Source organism: Salvia miltiorrhiza, chromosome 1 (assembly GCF_028751815.1).
Source record: "Salvia miltiorrhiza cultivar Shanhuang (shh) chromosome 1, IMPLAD_Smil_shh, whole genome shotgun sequence".
Taxonomy (NCBI): domain Eukaryota; kingdom Viridiplantae; phylum Streptophyta; class Magnoliopsida; order Lamiales; family Lamiaceae; genus Salvia; species Salvia miltiorrhiza.
In genome coordinates this window covers 63,701,888-63,724,079 of record NC_080387.1, presented here as the reverse complement: position 1 = coordinate 63,724,079, position 22,192 = coordinate 63,701,888, and the positions used below count along the sequence as shown (strand labels likewise).

At 32.9% G+C, this 22,192-nt stretch overlaps 3 protein-coding genes and 1 long non-coding RNA gene across 5 annotated transcripts; 3 read left to right on the top strand and 1 right to left on the bottom strand.

Annotated features, from left to right (window-relative positions):
* Positions 1 to 1,230: 1,230 nt before the first annotated feature.
* LOC131004258 (uncharacterized) lies at positions 1,231 to 1,973 on the top strand. Its single transcript, XR_009094940.1, has 2 exons — positions 1,231 to 1,667; positions 1,767 to 1,973. It is a non-coding gene; the product is annotated as an uncharacterized LOC131004258 (long non-coding RNA).
* A 2,149-nt stretch (positions 1,974 to 4,122) lies between these two features.
* Positions 4,123 to 6,292, top strand: LOC131004247 (peroxidase 44-like). Its single transcript, XM_057930891.1, has 2 exons — positions 4,123 to 4,539; positions 5,364 to 6,292. The coding sequence occupies exons 1-2, from the start codon at positions 4,339 to 4,341 to the stop codon at positions 6,132 to 6,134; spliced, it is 972 nt and encodes a 323-aa protein (XP_057786874.1). The 5' UTR covers positions 4,123 to 4,338; the 3' UTR covers positions 6,135 to 6,292.
* Positions 6,293 to 14,411: 8,119 nt separating this feature from the next.
* On the top strand, positions 14,412 to 16,023 carry LOC131004236 (WUSCHEL-related homeobox 11-like). The gene is made up of 3 exons (XM_057930883.1): positions 14,412 to 15,048; positions 15,127 to 15,293; positions 15,771 to 16,023. Exons 1-3 carry the CDS (start codon positions 14,514 to 14,516, stop codon positions 15,786 to 15,788), a joined length of 720 nt encoding a protein of 239 aa, XP_057786866.1. The 5' UTR covers positions 14,412 to 14,513; the 3' UTR covers positions 15,789 to 16,023.
* Positions 16,024 to 20,154: 4,131 nt separating this feature from the next.
* On the bottom strand, positions 20,155 to 22,192 carry LOC131004222 (transcription factor CSA-like). Of its 2 annotated transcripts, XM_057930871.1 has the most exons (4): positions 21,939 to 22,192; positions 21,380 to 21,689; positions 20,899 to 21,300; positions 20,155 to 20,812 (listed from the first exon to the last, which is right to left on the bottom strand). In XM_057930871.1, the coding sequence occupies exons 2-4, from the start codon at positions 21,642 to 21,644 to the stop codon at positions 20,634 to 20,636; spliced, it is 846 nt and encodes a 281-aa protein (XP_057786854.1). In that variant the 5' UTR covers positions 21,645 to 21,689; positions 21,939 to 22,192; the 3' UTR covers positions 20,155 to 20,633. The 2 variants fall into 2 exon arrangements, with proteins under 2 accessions (XP_057786854.1, XP_057786845.1); XM_057930862.1 differs by having other exon boundaries at positions 21,380 to 22,179.

The window sequence follows — 22,192 nt, the reverse complement described above, 5'->3', positions numbered from 1 at the left end:
AAAAAAATCATTTTTTTAATTTTTAATTTATCTAGAAATAGACATCCGTGTTTCTATGGTTACACACACAATATAATTCTATTATTTTCTCTATATATAACAACAATGTTTACTATTCAATTTTTTTTTATCATTGTGTCTTGTTATTATTTAAATTATTGTTGCATACATTAAAGATATTATGATTAAATAATAATAAAATAATTATGTAAAATGTTGTGGTTTGGTGGTTGGAGTGGTCCTAGATAAACCTCTCATATAATAGCTAGATTTGATTGGTTGGGATGAATATTAATGATGTATGTGAAAGAGATAGAAATCAATTAAATGTATAAGATTCTCCATCATCCTCAATATTACCCCCTCCATCTTCAAATATTAATTGTCATAGTCTAGAGTTTTTTTTGTTCCTTTTAAAGTAAAATTTAATGAAATTTTCAATTCTACCCATATAATAATATGCATTCTCTTTATTATTTTCTCCACTTAATATATAAAGAAAGAGAATTTAAATTTGAAATCTTAAAATTAGGAAATATAATTAAGAATATACTACTCCCTTCGTCCCACGAATCTTGACACGTTTTCCTTTTTGGGCCATCCCACGAATCTTGACACATATCCAAATAAGGTAATTTCTCTCTCCTAATTTTTCACTTTTATTATTTTCTCTCTCCTACTTTATCACTTTTATACTTTATTAACTACACACTTAAAATACTAATATACAATTCCTTAATTCCCGTGTCGAAACCAAACGTGTTAAGATTCGTGGATGGAGGGAGTACATGTTAAATTATACTTCTTCTTGATATGTGTAATTTTGTGATACTTATTTAAAGATTGGAGGGAGTATATCAGAATTTAATTATCTTTCCTTACATTGTTGTACATTGTATGGGTATATGAAGTTATGGTGTTTTTTTCCTTTCAATACATATAGAAAATTATATTGGAAACAGCTATTACTAATTATTTCAAAAGTAGAAAATTCTATTTACAACACTTTACAAACGTCTAGGTCCAATGACGTATGCGAGCCTAATCAAGGCAATACCAGAAATTCTGTATTTCATTATCTATATTGCTAGCTTTATGTGATTACTATCATCTATTTTGATAAATTTTTTATTTATTGTGGTAATATATATATATATATATATATATATATATATATATTTTAGAGATATTGTGGTAATATTTTAAATGCACGTGACAGCAAGCATTTCGGACAACTAATGCATTGATTGTTCTAATAATTATATTCATCCGTAATTTTGTTGTGATGCGTTGAGAAATTACTTTCTTGACACAAACTTTCTTTGTCAAATTAAACTGATCTGTACAAGGTCAACAATCAACATAGCTATGTCGAGAAATGCAGATAAGGATTAATCCTTTCCTTTCACACTACTGATGGAGCGTTACGAGTTAAGTGACTGATGACGTCTCTCTCTCTCTCTCCCTCCCCTATTATATTATGTATATATATATGTATTGCCCAAACATTTGTTTTCTCTCCATATATTTTCACAATGAAAACAACCCAAATAATCTGTCTCTCTACTCTTGTAGCTATTTTACTGTGCTCTCAAATTCTCTCAACCTCTGCACTTCGCATACCAAATCTAAACCATGAAGATGTAGCCATGCAAAACCACTCTCAGGTTCATATCTTATTTTCTTCTATTTTTAACATTTTGGTGGAATTAACAGCTATTAACTTCTGATAACTAAAATCTGAAGGGTTTTTTTTTTTGGGGTAGGAGATGGATGATGATGTTAGAAGGGAATCTAATGAAGAATTGGATTTGGCGACAATTGCTGATTATCCCCCTGTTGGGCCCAATCCGCGTCACGATCCTCCTCCACCACATCGTTCTTAAATGAAAATGCCTAATTTCATGTGGAATTTGGAATGGATGTAGTCGTGATTTTGGTAATAAAATTTGATGCCATTCTATTATTATAAATTTCTAAGTGCTTTTAATTTCTTCTGTAGTTTTAATTGTATGTCTATTACTTCACATTTTTTGACACCAACATTACAAATTGGGGCTTCTTTTTCTTTTTTTCTTTTTCTCTCTTTTTTTTTTCAAGTTAGAAAGTAGGCGGAGTAGCAAGGTTTGAAAATGAAAAACAGTGGAGTATATTTTTAGTTCAATCATTAATGCGGCTATAGTGAAAAAAATAATTGACACGTGTATGCATAGAATTTCTCATTGTTTATTTGAAAACTAGAAATATCCTTTCAATTTCTTTTAATAATTTTCAAATAAGAGTCCAATTTTTATTTGGGCCGAGTTAAGGACTGTTTGAATTTTAGTGGATCATGATACTAGACCCCATTTTAATTAAAAAAAGGGTTGGCCTAGAAAGATTTCAATGGCTTACATGGTCTAACCTTCCAAATTTATGTTTTCGGAGGTCACGCTACCACTTTTATTATTTACTCTATGACATTTTTTTAATGTAACTTTTAAGTTATACTTTAGCATGAGTTAAAAAAAAAAATCAGATCATATATTATATTTAGCAATAACCTTTTAACAAAGAGGTCTTAAATCTATCACGATTTTATAACTTTATGATTAATTTTTCTCTAGCTATATAGGAAAATTCGTAATTTCAATCTCGTCTTTTGAATGAAATATAAATTAAGCAAAACTAGCTTAAATGATATAAATAATTAATTTTAAATTTCAATTTCATCCTTTCAATAATACATGAATCAAGCAAAACTAGCTTAAATATGATATAAAAAATATTAAGGGCCTTTGAATATCCTAAAGTTAATTTCAATCAATCAGTATATTATAAGTCTTATTATTTGTAATTACCAAGACTTATCCTTAAAAGTAAATATCCCTTGATAGTACGATATTCACTTTTGAAAGTCCCGTGGAAAATGTTACATAAATTAAAAGAATATATGCTCTTTTGCCTCGTAATAATTTTGATTTATTTAAATGTAGAATATATCTTTTCTCCACAAGAAACATAACTCCAATAACCATTTACTAATCCGCCGTTTGTGCGACTTATTTATTTGTGCAATATGTACCACTGAAGCAAATACACACCATATATATTGCTACCGTATGTGTATATGGTTCTACAGAGAACAACATTATTTGTGAGAACGGGAGAACCATAAAATCTAATGTATTCACTGTAAAAATTAATGCATTCGCTGTTAAAATTAATGCACTAAAAAAATTAAAAGAAAATGCTCCCTTCAGGATTCGAATCCAGGTTCTATATTCATCCAACAAGATGATGCATCCACCGTAGATCTTGATGATCGAATGGCTGAAAATGGTTCTCCGTTCTTTTTTCATTTATGGTTCTTTCTTGAACCTCTCCATATATATATATATATATATATATATATATATATATATATAGGGAGAGGTTCAAATAAGAACCACTAAATAAAATTAGAACAGAGAACCATTTTAAACCATTCGATCATCAAGATCTACGGTGGATGCATCATCTTGGTGGATGGATGCAGGTGCTGGGTTCGAATCCTGAAGGGAGCAAAAAAGTTATTTTTTTCGGATGCATTAAATTTAATAGCGGATGCATTAATTTGTATAGCAGATGCAGTAATTTTATTGGTTCTTATGTTCTCACGATAATTGTGGTTCTCACTATAACCGCACCCTATATATATATATATATATATATATATATATATATATATATATATATATATATATATATATATATATATATATAACCTCACTAATATCATATACAACAATCATCTCCACACCTAATGAGATCGCATATCAATAATTAATTAATCTCCATTTCTTGTTTCGATCCGGAGAGGAAATATGAAATTTCCACTAAATTAATATTAATTACACTATTAATTGAAGATCTCCATATGTCAAATACACACTCATCTCCTTTTCTATGTATTTTCAAATTAATAAATTCATATTATTTATATATATATAGCCAAGTCAAAGACTCATTACTGAAAAAATATGTAGACAAATCCGGTTTATCTTAGATTAAAAAAATTATGTGCAATCGACGACAATCATATCATCGAAAAAAATGATTGGTCGTTAAAAACAAGATATCCAGATTTGATGAGTTAGTTGAAGATAAACCAATTGCAAATATAATAGTAATATACTGTTTGAAACGTATAAACGCGTACTCCAAAACCGTCTCCTTGCGATATTTCCTTTGACTTTGGCACGTCGCCAACTATGTGCCACCCTCAAACACAAAATTAAAAGAAGTCGATCGCGGCTATAAATATATCATCACAAAATTATACTTCTCCATCACCGTTAGATCACAGTCTTCTGAGAAATGGAGAAAGTAGTAATTGTTTTTGTAGTTTGTTGCAGCATTGTAGGGCTTGCTTCTGCTCAGTTGAAAGTAGGGTTTTACACTCCTAGTTGTTCCAAGGCTGAATTGTTAATACAAGGAATTGTACAACAACGTTTTAACAGAGATCGTTCTATTACAGCTGCATTGCTTAGAATGCATTTCCACGATTGCTTTGTTCGGGTATGTCGCCTTAATTTTCAGCTATTATTACTACTACATTAATAAGGCGTTTATGTTTTAGGATTAACATTAATAGAACAATCTTAATCTTAAGAATGAAAATACTCTGATCATGCAAAGTAAATGCCCCTATTAATTAAGTTTAATATTATCCTTTTGGTTTAAAGTTTGGCTTAATTCTTTCATCTTGGTTCGTATATTGCCAGATTGAATATTTGCGATGAAATTAATGCATGGAGAGCGCTAGCTATAGATAAAAAGTTTTGTTTGAACCGATGTATCTACAGCTTAATTTAATTACATCACTAATTTATTAAATTTGAAATGTCTAGTATGTGATTGAGAAGGGTTAATTATCTGTGGAGTATTTTACAACACCAAGTAATTATTCAATTGCTTAGCTTCAACAACACAATATAACGTTAACCCTAAAACTTCCGACAAAATGTTGCGCCTCTTCATGCAAACTCAAATGTTATACACCATTAAGGCAATAAAACTGATATGAATAGTATTAGGAATTAGTTTAGATAAATAAAAATTATATTTATTAATTTATTATTCCCTCCGTCCCATTACAAATATCATATTATTTTTGGGCACATAAATTAAGAAATGTATAGAAAGTAGATAAAGTAAGTTGGTAAAAATTGTTTAAATATAAGGTATAGAAAGAAAAATATATTGTAAAAAAAAAAAAAGAATAAGACATTTGTAATGGGACAAATGGAGTATTTATTAAAGTGAATTAGAATATGGATAGTTTCTGCAATGAGTGAATGATTAATTATGAAAAGTAATGAGTTTAAAATGGGTTAAATCAGGGGTGCGATGCATCAATACTGATAGACGACAAGAAATCCCATTCCGCCGAGAAGGACGCGTTCCCGAACCTGACCGTCCGCGGCTACGACCTCATCGACGAAGCCAAGAGGGCGGTGGAGGCCATCTGCCCCTCCATCGTCTCCTGCGCGGACATAATCACCCTCGCCACCCGCGACGCCGTGGCCCTCGCCGACGGCCCCAGGTACGACGTCCCCACGGGCCGCCGCGACGGCCTCGTATCCGACATGAACGAGGTCGACCTCCCGGGCCCACAAGAGTCGGTGGCGCAGGCCTTCGCCACCTTCCGAGCCAAAGGCCTAACCCTATCCGAAATGGTGACACTCTTGGGCGCACACACCGTAGGTGTGGCGCATTGTAGCTTCTTCCAGGAGCGCCTCGCCAATTTCCAGGGCTCCGGAAAGCCCGACCCGAGCATGGACCCGGGCTTGGCGGCCCGCCTGCGGAAAATCTGCGGAACGAGCAAGGATCCGCCAGTTTTCCTGGATCAGGGGAGCTCGTTTGCGATGGATAATCAGTTCTACAATCAGACGGTGTTCAAGAGGGGGATACTGCAGATTGATCAGGAGCTGGCCCGGGATAGGTCCACCGGCCCCATTGTTTCGGGCTTCGCCTCCAATGGCCCCGCGTTTCACCGGAGTTTCGCCAGCGCCATGATCAAGCTCAGCAAGACTCAAGTTCTGGTTGGGAAAGCCGGGGAGATAAGGAAGAACTGCAGGGCTTTTAATCCTAAACGAGGCCTCCGAATTTGAGATTTATTTCATTATTTCATTGATTGATGACGATTAAATTAATAGTATTTCTTTGGGTTTCAGATATATGTGTTGTGTTTATTATGTAATGCCTAGCGCTATATGTTATACTTGATGTAATAGTATGAATTAAGGAGAAGTTTACCTTTTATGATTCATAAGATGTACGATTAAGTATTTTTATTATTAAATTAATTGGGATTTGTGATTTTTTTCAACCTCGCCTTTTAATAAAATATGAATCAATCAAAACTAATTTAAATGATAGAAATTAATAATAAAAAGCATTAGAATATTTTAAAATTCTAATTTATTTAAGTAAATAAAGAATTAATTAGTCTTACTATTTTTATCAAAATCGACTTGGTCATTCATTAAATTAGTGCTATATATGGGATCATTATCCGCAACTAAGTTTGATATAAAGTACTATATATGGCCCATTAACCTTACATAAGTTTGATAAATTATACTTTCTTCGTCTCGTATATATAGGCTTATTTTCCTTTAATTCGTATGTCCCATTTATATAAGTTTATTTCTCTAGAAAAGTAATATTTTGTTTACTCATTTACTATTATATTTCTATTTAATTCTTTAATTTACTTCAATTTTAATTCATCATTAAATAATAAATATAGATATATTAGCAAGATTACTTATATATTTTCATTTTCAATAATTTTTTTAATACTTGCGGAAATTTCAATCAGCCTATGTATATGATACGGATGTAGCTAGTATCCATTTAGGTTGATGAATAAAATAGTTTGAAACAATTTGCATCGATTATATTACAGCCGGCCTTTTGGGAAAAAAAATAAAAGAAAAGAAGTAGAGTACGGATATTAGCGAAAAAATTATACGAAATAAAGTTGATTAATTACATACATATATAAGTATTTAAAGTGAGCCGAAACATGCATCGAGTGCGTAAGGATCCAACGTGAGTTTTCTATTTCATATATATATGATAGCTAACACATTCTAACAATATGTTTGTGGGCTGATGCATTGCTATATATAGTCACCCAACTAAAATTAAGAGCTAGGCTGAGTGTCAAAAGAGGTCCATGATTTAAAATGCTGATATTATAAGTTGAATATAATGTATTATAAGAATTCGATGTAGTTTGGGGGATTTTTTTTTGCGAGGACGCAAAATATTAGTATTATAATACTCTTGAAAAAATTGGGCCTACGATTGTAGCCCCAACGCCCCATGTTAAGTGGTTTATAAATTTGTTTGAAATGCCAGTTTTGGAGGAGATGGGCCATGCATAAAGTAACAAATCTCCAAAATAGATACATGAGGAAAAGAGTAGGAAGATATGATGAATTCATTCCACAATTTTAACGGACAAGTTTTCCATTAATTGCAAAATCCAACGACCTAGACAACCTAGTAAAGTTGTCAAAAGAGGAAACTTACAAAAGAAAATGGTGGTGAGAAAAAGAAATAGTGAGATTCAGATCTTATTTGATTTAAAATAAGCACCGACCAAACATACTGGTTGAAGTGTTGGGGTCAAATTTGCTAAACCAGTTTTGGACTTCGCAAAGCGTGTTGCTCGTTTATACGTTCGAGAAATAACGTGCGCTCTCTTCCTAACCAAGGCCGACCACCTAGCTCTACACATCAGTTTAATAATTTTTCTTGCTTTCAGTTTCTGTCCTATTTTTCTTCCATCAAAAAAATAAAAATGTAAACTTCATGGCTAGTTGGAAGCGGCACAGTAACCATTATTCAACTCATTTATACAATATCACACCTAAAAAATAAAATCGGTATGTAGTTTGGAACTCGGCTCGACAAGTTTAATTAGGTGTCAAACTTGAGTAAACCTAGCAGATGGGATCCTCTCTCTCATAAAGTAGTGTGTACCACTCTTAATTTCTTTATTTTATAATTATTTTTATAAAAATAAAAATTATTATTATATTATAAACTCTAATAAATATTTATCATTAAAAAATTGAAATTTAAAAAATTATATACTCTGACTTTGAATTAATGAACCCAAATAATCTATTATTAATTCAAATAAATATAAAAAATAATTATAAACTCTAATTGGATGATCGAACCCTTGTTAATTATCTTTATTTTATTTTAAAGCAAAACAAATTAAAATTGAATAAAAAATAATTAAAAATTATAACATAATAAGAGTCGTACATAGAGGCACACACTATATTTTGAGACGGAGGATCCCATGTGGTAAACCTAGAGAAGGAAAAGATTACCTCAACTGTTTGTTACACAACTATTAATTACATTTTTTAATATCAATTCGAGCCTTAAATGTGTGTTCGAATGTGGCGGATTTTTCATTGATCCATTAATAATGTCTCAAAACTCAAAAGATTAGGGTGCGTAAATTAAGAAATTAGTAGTGCTATTTGGACAAAATTTGGTCGGATAAAAATAAGGTTAAATTTTTAAAAAAATTAATTTATTTATAAATTTTGATTCAAGTTTAAAAGAATTTAATTAGTTTTATTGTTTTCTCCATATTGTAGTTTTTTTCGTAATTTTTTAACAATTTTTTTTATTTTATTTGTAGTTTGTGTACTTTAAAAATAATAATAATTAAAAAGGTTATTAAAAAATTATAAAAAATTACAATATAAAGAAAATAATAAAACTAGCTAAATTCTATTTTATTTTGAACCAAAATTTTTAAATAAATTTATTTTATAAAGTATTTAATCATATTTTATCCGAACAAATTTTGTCCAAATAGTAGTATTGTTTTGTGTTTAGGGCTTAAAGTGGTGGTACGTGATGATTAGGGCTGAGCATAAAACCGACCGAACCGATCATTTCTGGTTCGGTTCGGTTTGAGAATTTCTGGTTGTCGGTTCGGTTCGGTCCGTCCGCACCCAAGGTCGGTTCGGTTTCCGTTTGTCCAAATTGGTTCGGTTCGGTTCGGTTTTGAATCGATGCTCAACCCTAGTGATGATCAGACCTCACTTGTTTAACTAGGAAACCGAAAACTAAAATTCTTTAATCAGAAAATGGAAGGAAACCACATATTCCCTTTAATACAATTAAAATCTTTATTTATTTCCTTTTATAAATTAAGACATTATAATGAAACAGCTAAAGAAATTGAAATATTAATTATTAATGCCACATGGATGGAAAACCATATATTTGGGCTTTTTTGGCCCACCACACGTCAATCTCAAAATCGTCAAAAGTACCACCCTCTGGTCTCTATTTTTATAGCAAAAGAATTAAATTAATGATTTTTCAGAAGATTATTGTTTTTATTAGTTTTTTGAAGTACTATTTTTCATACTTCATTTTATAATTCCAAATAAATACTATATGATCGGTAAGTGGATTTTTATAACCTCTAAATAGATAGTATAATAATTCAAAATAAGTATAATTAAAAAATTAGTATAATACTTTGGTAAAAGATAACTTATTATCATACCTACCTTTAGACTATTTCTGAGTTCATCTTTAAAATATGATGAATAAATGTTTAACTTGATGCAAATTCAATTTATTCACCAAATTAATCAACGAGTTAAAAAGAGAGAAAAGTACAGAACTGGAGCAACTTCGTTACAGCTATATAACCACGAATATTTTATTAGATGATCAAATCTGAAAAGAAAGTTACTCTGGAAGAATTTAAAGCTGCTTGACTGGGAAAAGTAAATAAAATAAAATCACACACCCAAAGTATGCAAATAGTATAAGATTCGGTCATCATATGATGTGCTTGGGAGAATGAATCTTGATTTCGACGAAGATTCTTGGTTTTCAATACTAAATATTCTTTATTTATTCCACTACAGGATCAATGGAGGAACGGTTCAAAAAATTAATTAACCTAAATTATGACAGTGAGGCATATCTCAAATGTTAAAGTTGAGTTTAATCTGGTCTGCTTCCAACTAATTTTTCTAGTTTTGTGTGGATAATGGTCTCGTCTGCATGCGGATTGCTTATCTAATTATATTACTATAAACGACAGGTTCCAATTCAAAGGAAGACTTCCTACATGTGATAATCTTCTGAAACGACAAGTTCCAATTCAAAACTCCGAGGCTTTGTGTGTGTGGTGTAAGTTAAAGGAAGAATCGATCGAACACACTTTCTTTGCTTGTCAAAATTCGGATGACCTCTGGAAAAAGATCCTTTGGCTTGGTCAGCAGACTGTGCTGCACCGTAAGGTGAAAGATCACTACAATGCCTTCACAAATCTGGGGAAAAAGGAGGATCAGCGTTTCCTGCGTGGTGTTTGGATTTGCACGACTTGGGTTTTATGGAAAGAGAGAAATGAATGCAAATTCAATCAAGGCAAGTGGAATGGAGAGAAGCTGTTTGCAGAGATAAAATCGAGACTTTGGGGATGGAAGATGACGTACAAGATGTCGAGTTCTACCTCGGATTTTAGGAACTGGTTCTTGGCAGCTTTCTCGTAGGTTTTTTTGTGCTGGTTTTGGGTGCCTTTTGAACTTGAGTTGATACTCTTGATACTCTTGTTCTCTTGCTTCTATCACGGTACTCCTGGTACCTTTTCGATTTTATATACACCTTATTTCTGATAAAAAAAATTTTTATTACTATAAAAATCACTTATAAGTTAATAGAAAAAGAAATGGTAATTAAACTAATTATAATCGGCCCCAACACTTTTGTGGTTCTAACTAAGTGGACCCTCTTAAAAATAATCACCAAACACACGGTTTTTTAATTTAATTTATTTGAAAGAAGAAATTAACAATCGATGCTGAAGTGCTGATGATATATGAATAAAATTAAAGTGTTGATAATGAAAGGCAGGCGTAATGTGAATGACATTCGAAAGTGCAAGAATTTTTTGATAAGATGAAAGGCAACAACCAATTGGCAAGTTCCCGAGAAGCAAATTAAACAAAAATGTGGAAGAAATGCATAATTATAGTTTTTAAACAAGGCGGAATTGAGGAAAAACTAAAGTTGGTTCCATGTTTGGATTATTAATTATTGAGAGTGATCTGATTCAATTGATGAATAAAATATTGAGTTTGGAAAAGCGTTCGACGTTTAAGCCAACCTTGGAGAGCCTGTGTTGTGTGATGGTTTAATATTTTTAATGAGTGTATTCAGACGCCACTAAAAGTATGTGCACAGATCCTTTGGATTTTTGCTCCCTTTTTATACTAGTGTCTTTTGTTTCCCCATGCATTGGCACGCCCAAACCCTATATCTCCCCGGAAATTACTATTCTGCCCTTGTAATTTCTCACTGTCAAACTTAATTTACACTAATATATAATACTTGACATAACGAATCAAGACATGCATATATATAGATGCTTGGAAACTACCTCAAAATATATCATACTAAGTGTATATATATTTGCAAAAGATATCGTCGTGTGTGTACTAATTCAGCAAGGGCAATGAATTTTTGGTTATGTAGAGTTGCCCAAGAATAATGTACATGTACATATTGACAAATAATATACTATTATAATTAACAATATATATCTGTTCTAAGTTAAGTGCACCGGCAAACATACTGTAGAATACTGTTATGACTTGTGGGAGATAAAAGAGGTTAAAAAGTGGGATAGCCTTTTGGTTAAGGTCAGCATAGAGAAGAATAAACGAACGTGGCAAAGTTTACATAATTTTTGTCATTATTTAACCAAAAAATTATTTTATGATTAAAAAGTCGACCTATATCTTACTAGGAAGGTCAGATAAAGTAACCCTAATATTATTACAGGCCGAAGAATAAATTTGGTAACTATCTTTATTTAGGGGTGTATTTAATTCAGAATTTAAAAGATTTTTTTGTATTTCAAAAGTCTATAAATATTCAATTCAGATTTTAAAAAGTCCTTAAAAATATGTTGGTATTCAATTATAACTCTTAAATATCCATCAAAATCTAATGATATTAAAAATTTGTATAGGATTCTAATATGTCATGGACTTTATAAGATTCTTAAACCCTAGTATAAATAGTTAACCCCTCCAGAAATCTCACCTCTCCGTAAGAGATTTTGACATATTATGCATCTCTCCAAACTCATTTGTCATTCTCTGGTGGAGTCTCTACAGTGGGTTCTAATCATCTGCTAAACTTTAAAATTTTGATTGCTTGCATAATTTTCTTTTGGGTATTCTTTTTTTCATTTATATTATATGAATACATCTCGAGTCATTTAATATTAAGAAATCTTAACAATTTTTGCGAGGTTTGATAATCGAACAAAGTGAACCCACTTGTAGAAAAGGTATGATCATTCCTTGTACTATGCGGTCATTCTTTAGTCAAATTTACTTTGCTTAATGCTTTGTGCCATTATGTTAATATGTGTATAATCTTTGTTTTTGTTGATGATAAACCAGTGAATACGGTAATTAAAAATCATAGAGGACGACAAAGAGAGATTGTAAATTAAATATGATGTTTAATTTAAATAGTTAATTTCATTAAGAAATATTTAATTTTTTTAATGGAAAAATAATTTAATGATTCCCGATATGAATACATCTCGAGTCATTTGAAGTCAGTTTTTTTCGATGAACTTATAAAATCTGTGAAAATAAAGATAAATTAATCTAATATAATCTATTAAACTCTACGTAAAATTAAGATAATTCATAAAATTAGCAGAATCTATAAATTATAAAAAAACTATTAAAATCTTTTAAATTCTTAATTGAATACACCTCGTAGAGAAGTATTAGAATGGTTTTATATAACGATACGGGTTTTTGTCATTTACAATTTAGTGAGCACTGTCCAATCGTGGATTAAGAGATAAAACATAAGACTTCAATGTTTGCGGCCAGCTGGTGTATATCGAAAAGATTGCACATGACACTATTTATTTATTCATTAGGGATTCTTTCTCTTTTCTTTTCTCACGCATATATGATGAATTCCCTCCATACATCATTCGGCAAATTGATATTTTTTTTTAATTACAAAAATATTTAATAAAATAAGCAATTCACACACAGACAGAACCTTTACATCATATAAAAATGAAAAAACTACTTATCAGTACGCAGGCGGCACCACTATCCACACAAAAATGGAAAAATTATAAACTATCTACCCGTACGCAGGCGGGACCAGTACCCACACAAAAGTACAAAAATTATCCGTCCACAAGCGAGATTGAATCCAAAACCTCTCACAAAGAAGAGTTTTTGGGTATCTTAATTTTGCCACTTGAGTTAGGCCTCATTGGCCATTCAGCAAATTAATATTATTTGACAATGTAATATGAAAATATATATAGTAAGGTATGCTGGAACTCAAATCTCAACCACAAATATTCAGTACTATTCTTATATATATGTTTTTTGAGATATACATATTCAAGCGGTGAAACAGTGAGGCGAATAATTCAATTTTCATTATCTCTCTCTCTGTTTTTTTTTATCTATTTTAATTCTACAAATATGAATTAGGATTTATTATAATTAATTAATGGCGTTTGATTTGGTGGATAAGATTGATAGGACTGAATGATGATTAAATGAGCCATTTTTCTTTGGGCGATAAATAATCACTAAATGAAATGATTATTAGAGTGCAGTTCGAGTTATCCATCACTACAAATCAAACACTTAATTAAATTGAATTGTTTTATCAATCGTGCTTATTACTCAAACTAAATAAGCCACCCATCTTTAGGGTATTATTGTGAGTGATTGTTTTCAATTATAATATAAAATTTTAAATTAAACTTTAATTTTTAGTAATAGATTTTAACTAAAATTCATTATATTCTAATGATTTTATTAGGAATATTAGTTAGAAAGTGAATTCATGAATATATATATATATAGTCATCGAAGGAATAAAATTATGGGACAAAGCATTGGAATCAAGAAGCAGCAAAGAAATTCTATGCCATTTTGATTTCGTATTATACAGTTTGCTCTTTAATTCTTATAATATGGTATTTAAATAAACTTAAAATTGGATGGATAGTTAAGAGATTTGATGAGACAAAGAAAGACAAGTACACGGATAGTATGAACCTCGTACTGAATATGAGACAGTTTTAACAACGTGTTAGTTAAAGTGCCTAAATTATCGGCTTCATCTCAAACCAAAACGGAAAATCCGAGGTTCTAACTTCTGTGTTTAGTTAATAACACTACATATATATGTTTAATTAACCAAAGCTGAAAAATGTCGTCATAAAAAAAGCCGCGGTGGGAGGGCAAAATCGTCATTTCATGCATCTGACATTCGTTCCTTTACTCGCCCTTTAAATACTCCATGTAACCATTGATGTAGACTAGTGACTAATCCATACTCCGTTCCCCCTCGGATTAATATTTTTTTAATTAATTTTTATCCATTGATTAAAACTCCGAGCTAGTATTAACGCGAGGATGGAAGATCACGAAGCAGAAACCGGGCCGCGCGGCTCGGGCGACGGCGATCAGCGAGCCGAGCCTGTGCGGTCGAGGTGGACGCCGAAGCCGGAGCAGATTCTGATCCTGGAGTCCATCTTCAACAGCGGGATGGTGAACCCGCCCAAGGACGAAACCGTCCGAATCCGGAAGCTGCTCGAGAAGTTCGGCTCCGTCGGCGACGCCAACGTCTTCTACTGGTTCCAGAACCGACGCTCGCGCTCGCGCCGCCGCCAGCGCCAAATCCAGGCCAGCCTCGGCGCCGCCGGGGACGTCCAGCCGCAGCCTCGCGCAATTCACAACGGGAATTCCATAGCCGGCGCGTATTATAATCCGGCGGCGCTGTGTAGCTACCCGATCAGCAACGGGCCGGGCTCCTCGTCGTCCATCGGGCTTGACTCTGCGAATGCTGGCGGTATGTTCTCGTTTCCGGGGCAGCAAGGCGGGCTACAGGAGCTCCAGCACGGCTCGGGTTTCGGGTTGCAAGACAGCCCCAATTTGCATTACCAATCCGGTTAGTAATCCTCAAACCCTAAAAATCAATTTTTTTTTCTTGTTTGGGAAATGTATGTTTCAATATGTGCGTGTGTAGGGGTGATAACGGTATTCATAAATGGAGTAGCGACGGAGGTGGGGAGGGGGCCGGTGGACATGAAAGCGATGTTTGGAGAGGATTATTTGTTGATTCATTCGTCGGGAGTAGCAGTTGAGGCGAATGAGCATGGATTTCTGCTGCAGCATGGTGAAAGCTATTTTCTGGTATTTTCCCTCTTTTTTCTTTTTCTTTTTTTTTTTTATTTCTGTGCATTCATTGTATAAAACCCTCAATTCATTCCAAATATTTTTTTTAATGCATCGAGAATTGAGTCCAGAAGGTTTCGTCAGCCATAACTTACAGTTTTTCTCATGTGAATGTGCACTGAATTCCATCATCACCGTCACCCAAATCAGAAATCACTTTCCGTTTTTCTCTTTTAAATAATACTTACACATCTTAAAATAACTTGCAAATGTATGTTTTCGTACTTGAATATGGAGTATATTTTATGATGTGCTGTTGGTAATTAAAACGTTTAGCAATTCCGATCCTTAATCCATCTGGCTTTGTTTTTAATTATCTCATTTTCTGCCCAATAGAAATTTTCTTATTTGAACTGATTTGTCACTTTGTAAATAATGCTAATTCTGATGAAAGTGTGAAAAGTTCATTAAAATTTTCTGTCAAATTTATTTCAGGTTCCAAGACATTCTTGAGTTTCAGAGCTTCGATCTTCGCGGAAAGTAAAAATTGAGCAATATTCTCTCCTTTTTTTTAGCATAATAATAGTATCTTCATTGTCTCGTTTTTGTAATATGATCCAGAATTTTTGTCTTTGTTTATTTTTGGGGTTATCTACACTTGTTTTTGTAGAAATTACTTACTTTTGCGCTTGATTATTCAAATCCAGATGTACTACAAATTCTGCTAATAAAATGGATCAATTCTCAATTTCAAGAACAAGTATACTGTGATATGAAAACTTTGGAATAGGCTAATTAATAAACGCTATCTACACAATAATGGTACTTTATCATGGAAAGAATGACATAATTTTTAATTATAAAGAGAAATTATTGATTACGGTACACTATTCTAGTTTTTCATTTTGAGAGTGGAGTTCTACCGAACCATCGTAGACGACTAATTAAAATTTAACGCACACATGTATTTTTTTATTTTATTTTATCTTGTTGAAAGTTCAGATCTCTTTAATAATAACTAAAGAATATAATAACGTGATTCTATCAGTTGCCTCAAATGGTATGAGGTTTAGTTTCTATTTGCGTAACGAGCATATCGATTAAATTTGAGGAGTCAAGTGAAATATTTCAAATCATTAATGGTATAAAATATGGATTTTAAAATTTATAGTAATTGTTTTCACTTAAAAATAGTTTAAATTTGAGTTGTAGATTTCAAATCATAAAAATGGATTGCTGCGCGCAGTGAGTTGAAACCGTTTATTTTGAAGTCCATCCTCCATATATATTCTTGTAAGTCAAAGAACAATTTTAGATAACTAGCTAATTCAGTTTATCCTGTTACATTAATATAATAAAATATTAATAATTGTTGGACAAAAATACAATAAAATACTGTCAGACCAGAATTGGCATACAGAAAATGAATGCGGTGTGCAGTATTTGTATTGCTTAAAGTTGGTTAGGATCGCCACAAGCGTTAGTGAACCAAATTTACATTAATTTCAAATAAGAATTAGTTTGTCAATTGAAAGTTTAAAATTGGTAAATTCGAACTAAATGTATATTAACGACACAAAGTAGATAAAGATTATATATAAATCCTTTTTATATATAACATCTAACCCTAGAAAAAATAAAGAAAAAAGAATTGCAATTAATATATTGAGATATACTGTGAAAGGAGCTGTTCTTGGTGCTCAACACCTCCTTTTATTTTTTTAAGAGTAGCTCATCGTCTTTATCATAATGTTACATTCTTGTTTCACTATTCAATTAATTAATTAATACACCACCGCGTATAAACTTTTTATCCTTTTCTATTTTTTATATAATTAAAAATAAAACAGTTGTTTACTGAACATTATAAATCAATCAGAGGATCTTCTTTTCCCGCTCATTGTAAAAATGCCAAATAAATGCATATATATACATAATCTAACGTACTGTTGCCAGTTAATTCAAAAAAAAAAAAAAAACGTGCTGTTGCCAGTAACTCTCTAATTAAATATAACTAATTAAAAACATAATGGAATATACTGATCTCAAATCTCAATCAAAAGTACTTTACCTATTCGATCTGACACGTTATTTATATATTTGCTGGTGCAATATCGTCATTTATATGAGTTGTGTATATCAATTCATGACTAAACAAAAATTTAAACATTATGGATATTGATCCCACCTATTATATATATATTGCATTTATTTCGGTCTAAATTAAAAGAATTAATAAAATGAGGTTCTACCGTGTTCGGAATTCAAACGAAAGATTCCCAAAGTCTAATTTGGCTTTATACACCGACAATCATAACCAATCTAAAGCAACTGACACTATGTGTCTTTTATTTTTTTTATCTGGTTAAAATAAAAGGATCGCATAAGTTCAACTTTATAGGAACACATCAGTTATAACTTAGTTAATAGTGAAATTTCATTTGCAATTAATTGACATCTTGTTTTTTATACATAAACATAGCCCCCATAATATACAAACAAAAGATCTACGTACACATCTGAAACTAAATGTTGTGACAAATTCTTCCTTTTTCATGATTCTACTCTTAATATTGTAATAATTGTATAGATGGATATTCCAAAATTTAGAACAAATTTTATTTTTTATATTATGATTTGACTTTTTTCCATATGATAATTGAATTAACAGGTCTTTTATATAATAAACAAAAGAAAGGCATTCTTGTACATCAATTGAGCACAATACTAGTTCCACGTGTATCGTGAATCATTTACAGAAATGGGTCTTGAAGTCAGGTTCGGTATTGGGCCGACCCAATAGTAGAAGCCCAATAAAATAAGAAAACCAAATTTCTGAGTTAAAAATGTGGGCCAGTTACAACCCAGTTAAATTACTGTTTAGCCTAAGCAAATTGCTAACTCGCGTAATTGGCAGACAACACACACTAACGACGTCAAATTATGTCTCATAATCCTCGTATTAGTTTAAGAATCCAACGAGATGCTTGGGTTTATAGGTGTCTTGTAATAAGCCTCAATCTCATCTAACTTTCATGTCAGCAATTTTGGATTAAAAACAACCGTCCGTGTAGAGATGGGGGTCCTACAAGTTGAGTAGTGGGGTTGTAACAAAAAAACTAAATTTTGTGAGCTTTTAGGAAATTAACCATAAAAAATATTATTTGGATGCTAAAATCAATATTTACGTAATTAACCATAGAATCACTTTTGCAACCGAAAAAAGTCTAGATATATGTATAGATCGGCCAATAAAGTAGTTCATAAATTAGCTCAATTGATTTATATTCATAGTTTAATTACTGTCTCTATGTTGTGGAAGTTAAATTAATCTCCATGTTATTATTTATATCCAAGTATTAATTACGCATAGATTTTAATTAAATGAGTCCCCATGTTATTATTCATATTTGATTATTAGAAGTTTAGAACATCAGCAACACGGTTTGCGGAGCGAGCGGGAGCCGCAAAACGTTGTGTGATTGGGGGGGTGCTTGGGACGGGTACTATTTATTGAAATTTTCTTTTGGTATTGTAATAGTTGAATTTAAAAGTTTATAATTATTTTGTTTTTAAAATTTATTATTGTATTTATTGTAATCTATAAATGCATTTAAATTGAGAAAATAAAAATAAAATTAGAGATTCCAATTTGTAAAAGCCCAAATCTGAAGGAGGATCTTTATAAGAGTGGAAACCACTTAAGAGCCCTTGACTCTTGGGTGTGGATGCTCTTAGATAGATGTAGATTATTCAATACCAAAGTGATAATATTATATCGAAATAAATGAACCTTATACAGATTTGAAAATAAAGTTAATTTATGACGATAAATGTATGAAAGGAAAAATGGGGTATTAAGCTTTAGAGCATCCATGATTTTTTTAGTTTTGATTTTTATGATTTTCACTTAAATTTAATTGCGCAAATTTAAATAACACATTTTATTAATAATTAAAATTCCATTAAAATAAAAAACCTAAAAATTACATAAAAAATTTAAAACATAATTAAAATTACATAAATTAAAATCCTAGATAAATAAATAAATTCAAACGGTCAAAAAAAGGCACGCAAACCGAGACAATCAAAGCTGTCTTCAAATTTCAAAAATCGAACTTCAATATATATATTTTTTAAAATAGGGAGGGCGCGTGTAAAACACGCGCCGGAAAAATAACGCTATCGGGCATACACGATCTATCGTGTAGCCCTCGTGTAAGGCTGCATTTTAACGCCTTACACGAGCAACACCTTACACGAGTAGGTGCTATCGTGTAAGGCGTTGCCAATGCTCTTAAATAAATGTTGACGGAGGTGGACCTTCAGTTACTAAGTAATAGTACTATAACAGAGACAGAGAGAGCATCAAACATATCTAGAAGAGAGGTTTCAATTTCAACAACGAATTTATGACCCAACTCAATTAACATTCATACTTCTTAACTGCTATTAAGATTGTTTCAAAATTTTCTCCCTCAATTCAAATGTCCCAATTCAAGGTGACACTCATTTTACTATTACAAATAATTAGTTGTATTGATATCAACAATAATTTGTAAAAGCATCAATCTTCCAACTTCACCCCCATAAAACAAATGAAAACAACCAATCATTAATTAATGGTTCAGGTGGTTTACCCCACCCCCACCACCCCACCAAGATATATACAAAGAAAGGACAAAAATATTCAACAAACCACCCAGAAAAGATGGATTAAAGCCATATATTCCCATAGTCGCAGTCAACAAAGCATACCAAACGCCAGCAGACACAAAATTGAAAAGTCATGAAATATGGGCTGATTCACTGACCAACTCAGCCTCAGTAAAACACACACAAAAAATGGTACAACTGCAAATCAAGAGACCCCTTTTGCTTGCAGCTCTAACAACACATTTTGTATTTAGCCTCACAAACAAGAAGTTTTGCAGATCAGAAAAACAGTGGCTCATACAATGACTTTACTGCAGTAAAAATTCTTCCCTTTTTTTACCATTTATGGGATTTACAATACGTACAGAGACTGAACGGACCTCATCTTTTTTTACCTGCTGCAAATCCCACTTCATTTTTTTTTTTTGTTGCTTTCTCTATTTTGCCTTGCAACTAAACAGAGGTGCAATAATTTCTCCACATTTTTTAGCAGTTTTCCAGGTCTAAGTAGACTCCCATGACATGACCACTCTTGTTTCATTAGTTTTTGCTCCTTTTCTCCCCTGCTAATTTTCAATGCACTCTGTCTGCAATAAAAACTAGGATCCTAACTAGCCCTCCAAAAAAAGAAATAATAAATTTAGCCCCCCAAAAAACGAAAAAAGAAAAAGAAAAACAGCCCCTCTCTCTGTCTCCCTCTCTTCAAGTGGCCCCCACTCCAAGGAAATCAATGAATGCCATGTTTCCCTTCTCAAATTTCCCTTTCTCATCTTCCCCACAACCATAGAGATTGGCCCTATTGTTGGCTACTGATTCAGATGCAGAAACTTCAGAGTTGGAATCCGATTGATGATCCACATTCGCACATATCTGATTCACCCCTGCACCCCCAGATCAAACAAAGATGAAAACTTTTTAACAACAAAAACTAAAAGTAAGAACAAAGAAATTTTAAACCTAAACATACCATTTTGAAGATTGAGCATGTGGTGGACAGGGCTGAACCTTGTGAGGAAATGAGGGTGTTTTGCAGAGGAAGGGGTGAGGGAGAGATCGGTGCAGGTGGAGGCAGCTGATTCGTCAACAGTGGACTGATCACTGCATGCATTAGGGATTTGCAGATTTGGGAAAGAGGGCTTCCTCCTTCTGTAAACACTGTTGTGTTCCCTGTGTTTCCTGGCCATGATCACATGCCAATGGTTCTTCACTGCGTTGTCTGTTCTGCCAGGAAACAATCTTGCAATCATCGCCCATTTGTTCCCATACATTGTGTGCGCTGCCAGCAGCCTCTCCTCTTCCTCCTCGCTGAAAGCCCTTCGGTTGATTCGAGGATCCAACTGGTTGAACCATCTCAATCTGCAACTTTTCCCTACGCCCAAATATCATCAACTCAAAATTTCCTTGTTTCAGAACTGGTTATGCAGTTTTGCAACTAGTGTTTTTGTTACCTGATCTACCCTCGAGTTTCTCAGCGATGAGATTCCAGTTTTGGGGGCCGAATTGAGCGACCAGCTCTTTCAGCCTAGCGTCCTCGTGTGGCCTCCAATGGCCTCTCGCGCAAAGCTTCGATTTTCTCCCGATTTCTTCGAATTCGTGACCTTCGCTTTTCAGCTTCTTCGCTTCGTCGATTTGCCATGGATTTCTGAGGTTGATCTTCTGCTCCATTGATGGAGCACTAGGGAGGTGCGGGGGTAGAAACGTCAAATCCTGCATCGAGCTTGGTGCTTTCCTTGTACTGCCGCAACTGTTTATCAGGTTCTGTAGATTCATTTTTTGTGTGTGTGAGACTGAAAACCCTAGAAAAATTGGTACTTGGATGTGAAAGGAGAAGTTAAGAATGCGGAGATGGGAGAAATTGAGATAGAGAGAGAAATGTTTCCTGGGGCTGCGAGAAAATGAGAAATGGTACGACAAAACGATGGGAGAGAGAGAGAAGAGAAAAACAAACAAACGCAGAAAACAAACCACAGTGAGGTTGAAGATGAAGAAAGAAACATGAAAACTCACACAGAAATATTTTCTCTTTGAGACCAGTAGCAAACTAGACACACATAAAAACTCGAAGCCTCCGCAACCATCCAAATCTTGTACCCCTCCCTCTCTCCTCTATCTCTCTCCGTATATATATAGTGATTGTATCTATATGTGCGTGTGTGTGTGTGTGGTGCGTGTGTGCATGCAAATCGAGAACCGCTCGTGTGGGTGGTGATGGTGGGAAACCCCATTCAACACACTGTTGGACTCGGGGTGTGTAACTGCTC

What these genes read in the sequence shown, in the direction of transcription:
- LOC131004236 (XM_057930883.1), top strand. Translation starts at nt 14,514, where the DNA reads ATGGAAGATCACGAAGCAGAAACCGGGCCGCGCGGCTCGGGCGACGGC. An exon ending in CAATTTGCATTACCAATCCG is followed by an intron (nt 15,049 to 15,126) that starts GTTAGTAATCCT and finishes GTGCGTGTGTAG; the next exon opens with GGGTGATAACGGTATTCATA.
- LOC131004222 (XM_057930862.1), bottom strand. Translation starts at nt 21,701, where the DNA reads ATGAATCTACAGAACCTGATAAACAGTTGCGGCAGTACAAGGAAAGCA. An exon ending in GAAACTCGAGGGTAGATCAG is followed by an intron (nt 21,301 to 21,379) that starts GTAACAAAAACA and finishes ATTTGGGCGTAG; the next exon opens with GGAAAAGTTGCAGATTGAGA. An exon ending in CATGCTCAATCTTCAAAATG is followed by an intron (nt 20,813 to 20,898) that starts GTATGTTTAGGT and finishes CTGGGGGTGCAG; the next exon opens with GGGTGAATCAGATATGTGCG.
- LOC131004247 (XM_057930891.1), top strand. Translation starts at nt 4,339, where the DNA reads ATGGAGAAAGTAGTAATTGTTTTTGTAGTTTGTTGCAGCATTGTAGGG. An exon ending in TCCACGATTGCTTTGTTCGG is followed by an intron (nt 4,540 to 5,363) that starts GTATGTCGCCTT and finishes GGGTTAAATCAG; the next exon opens with GGGTGCGATGCATCAATACT.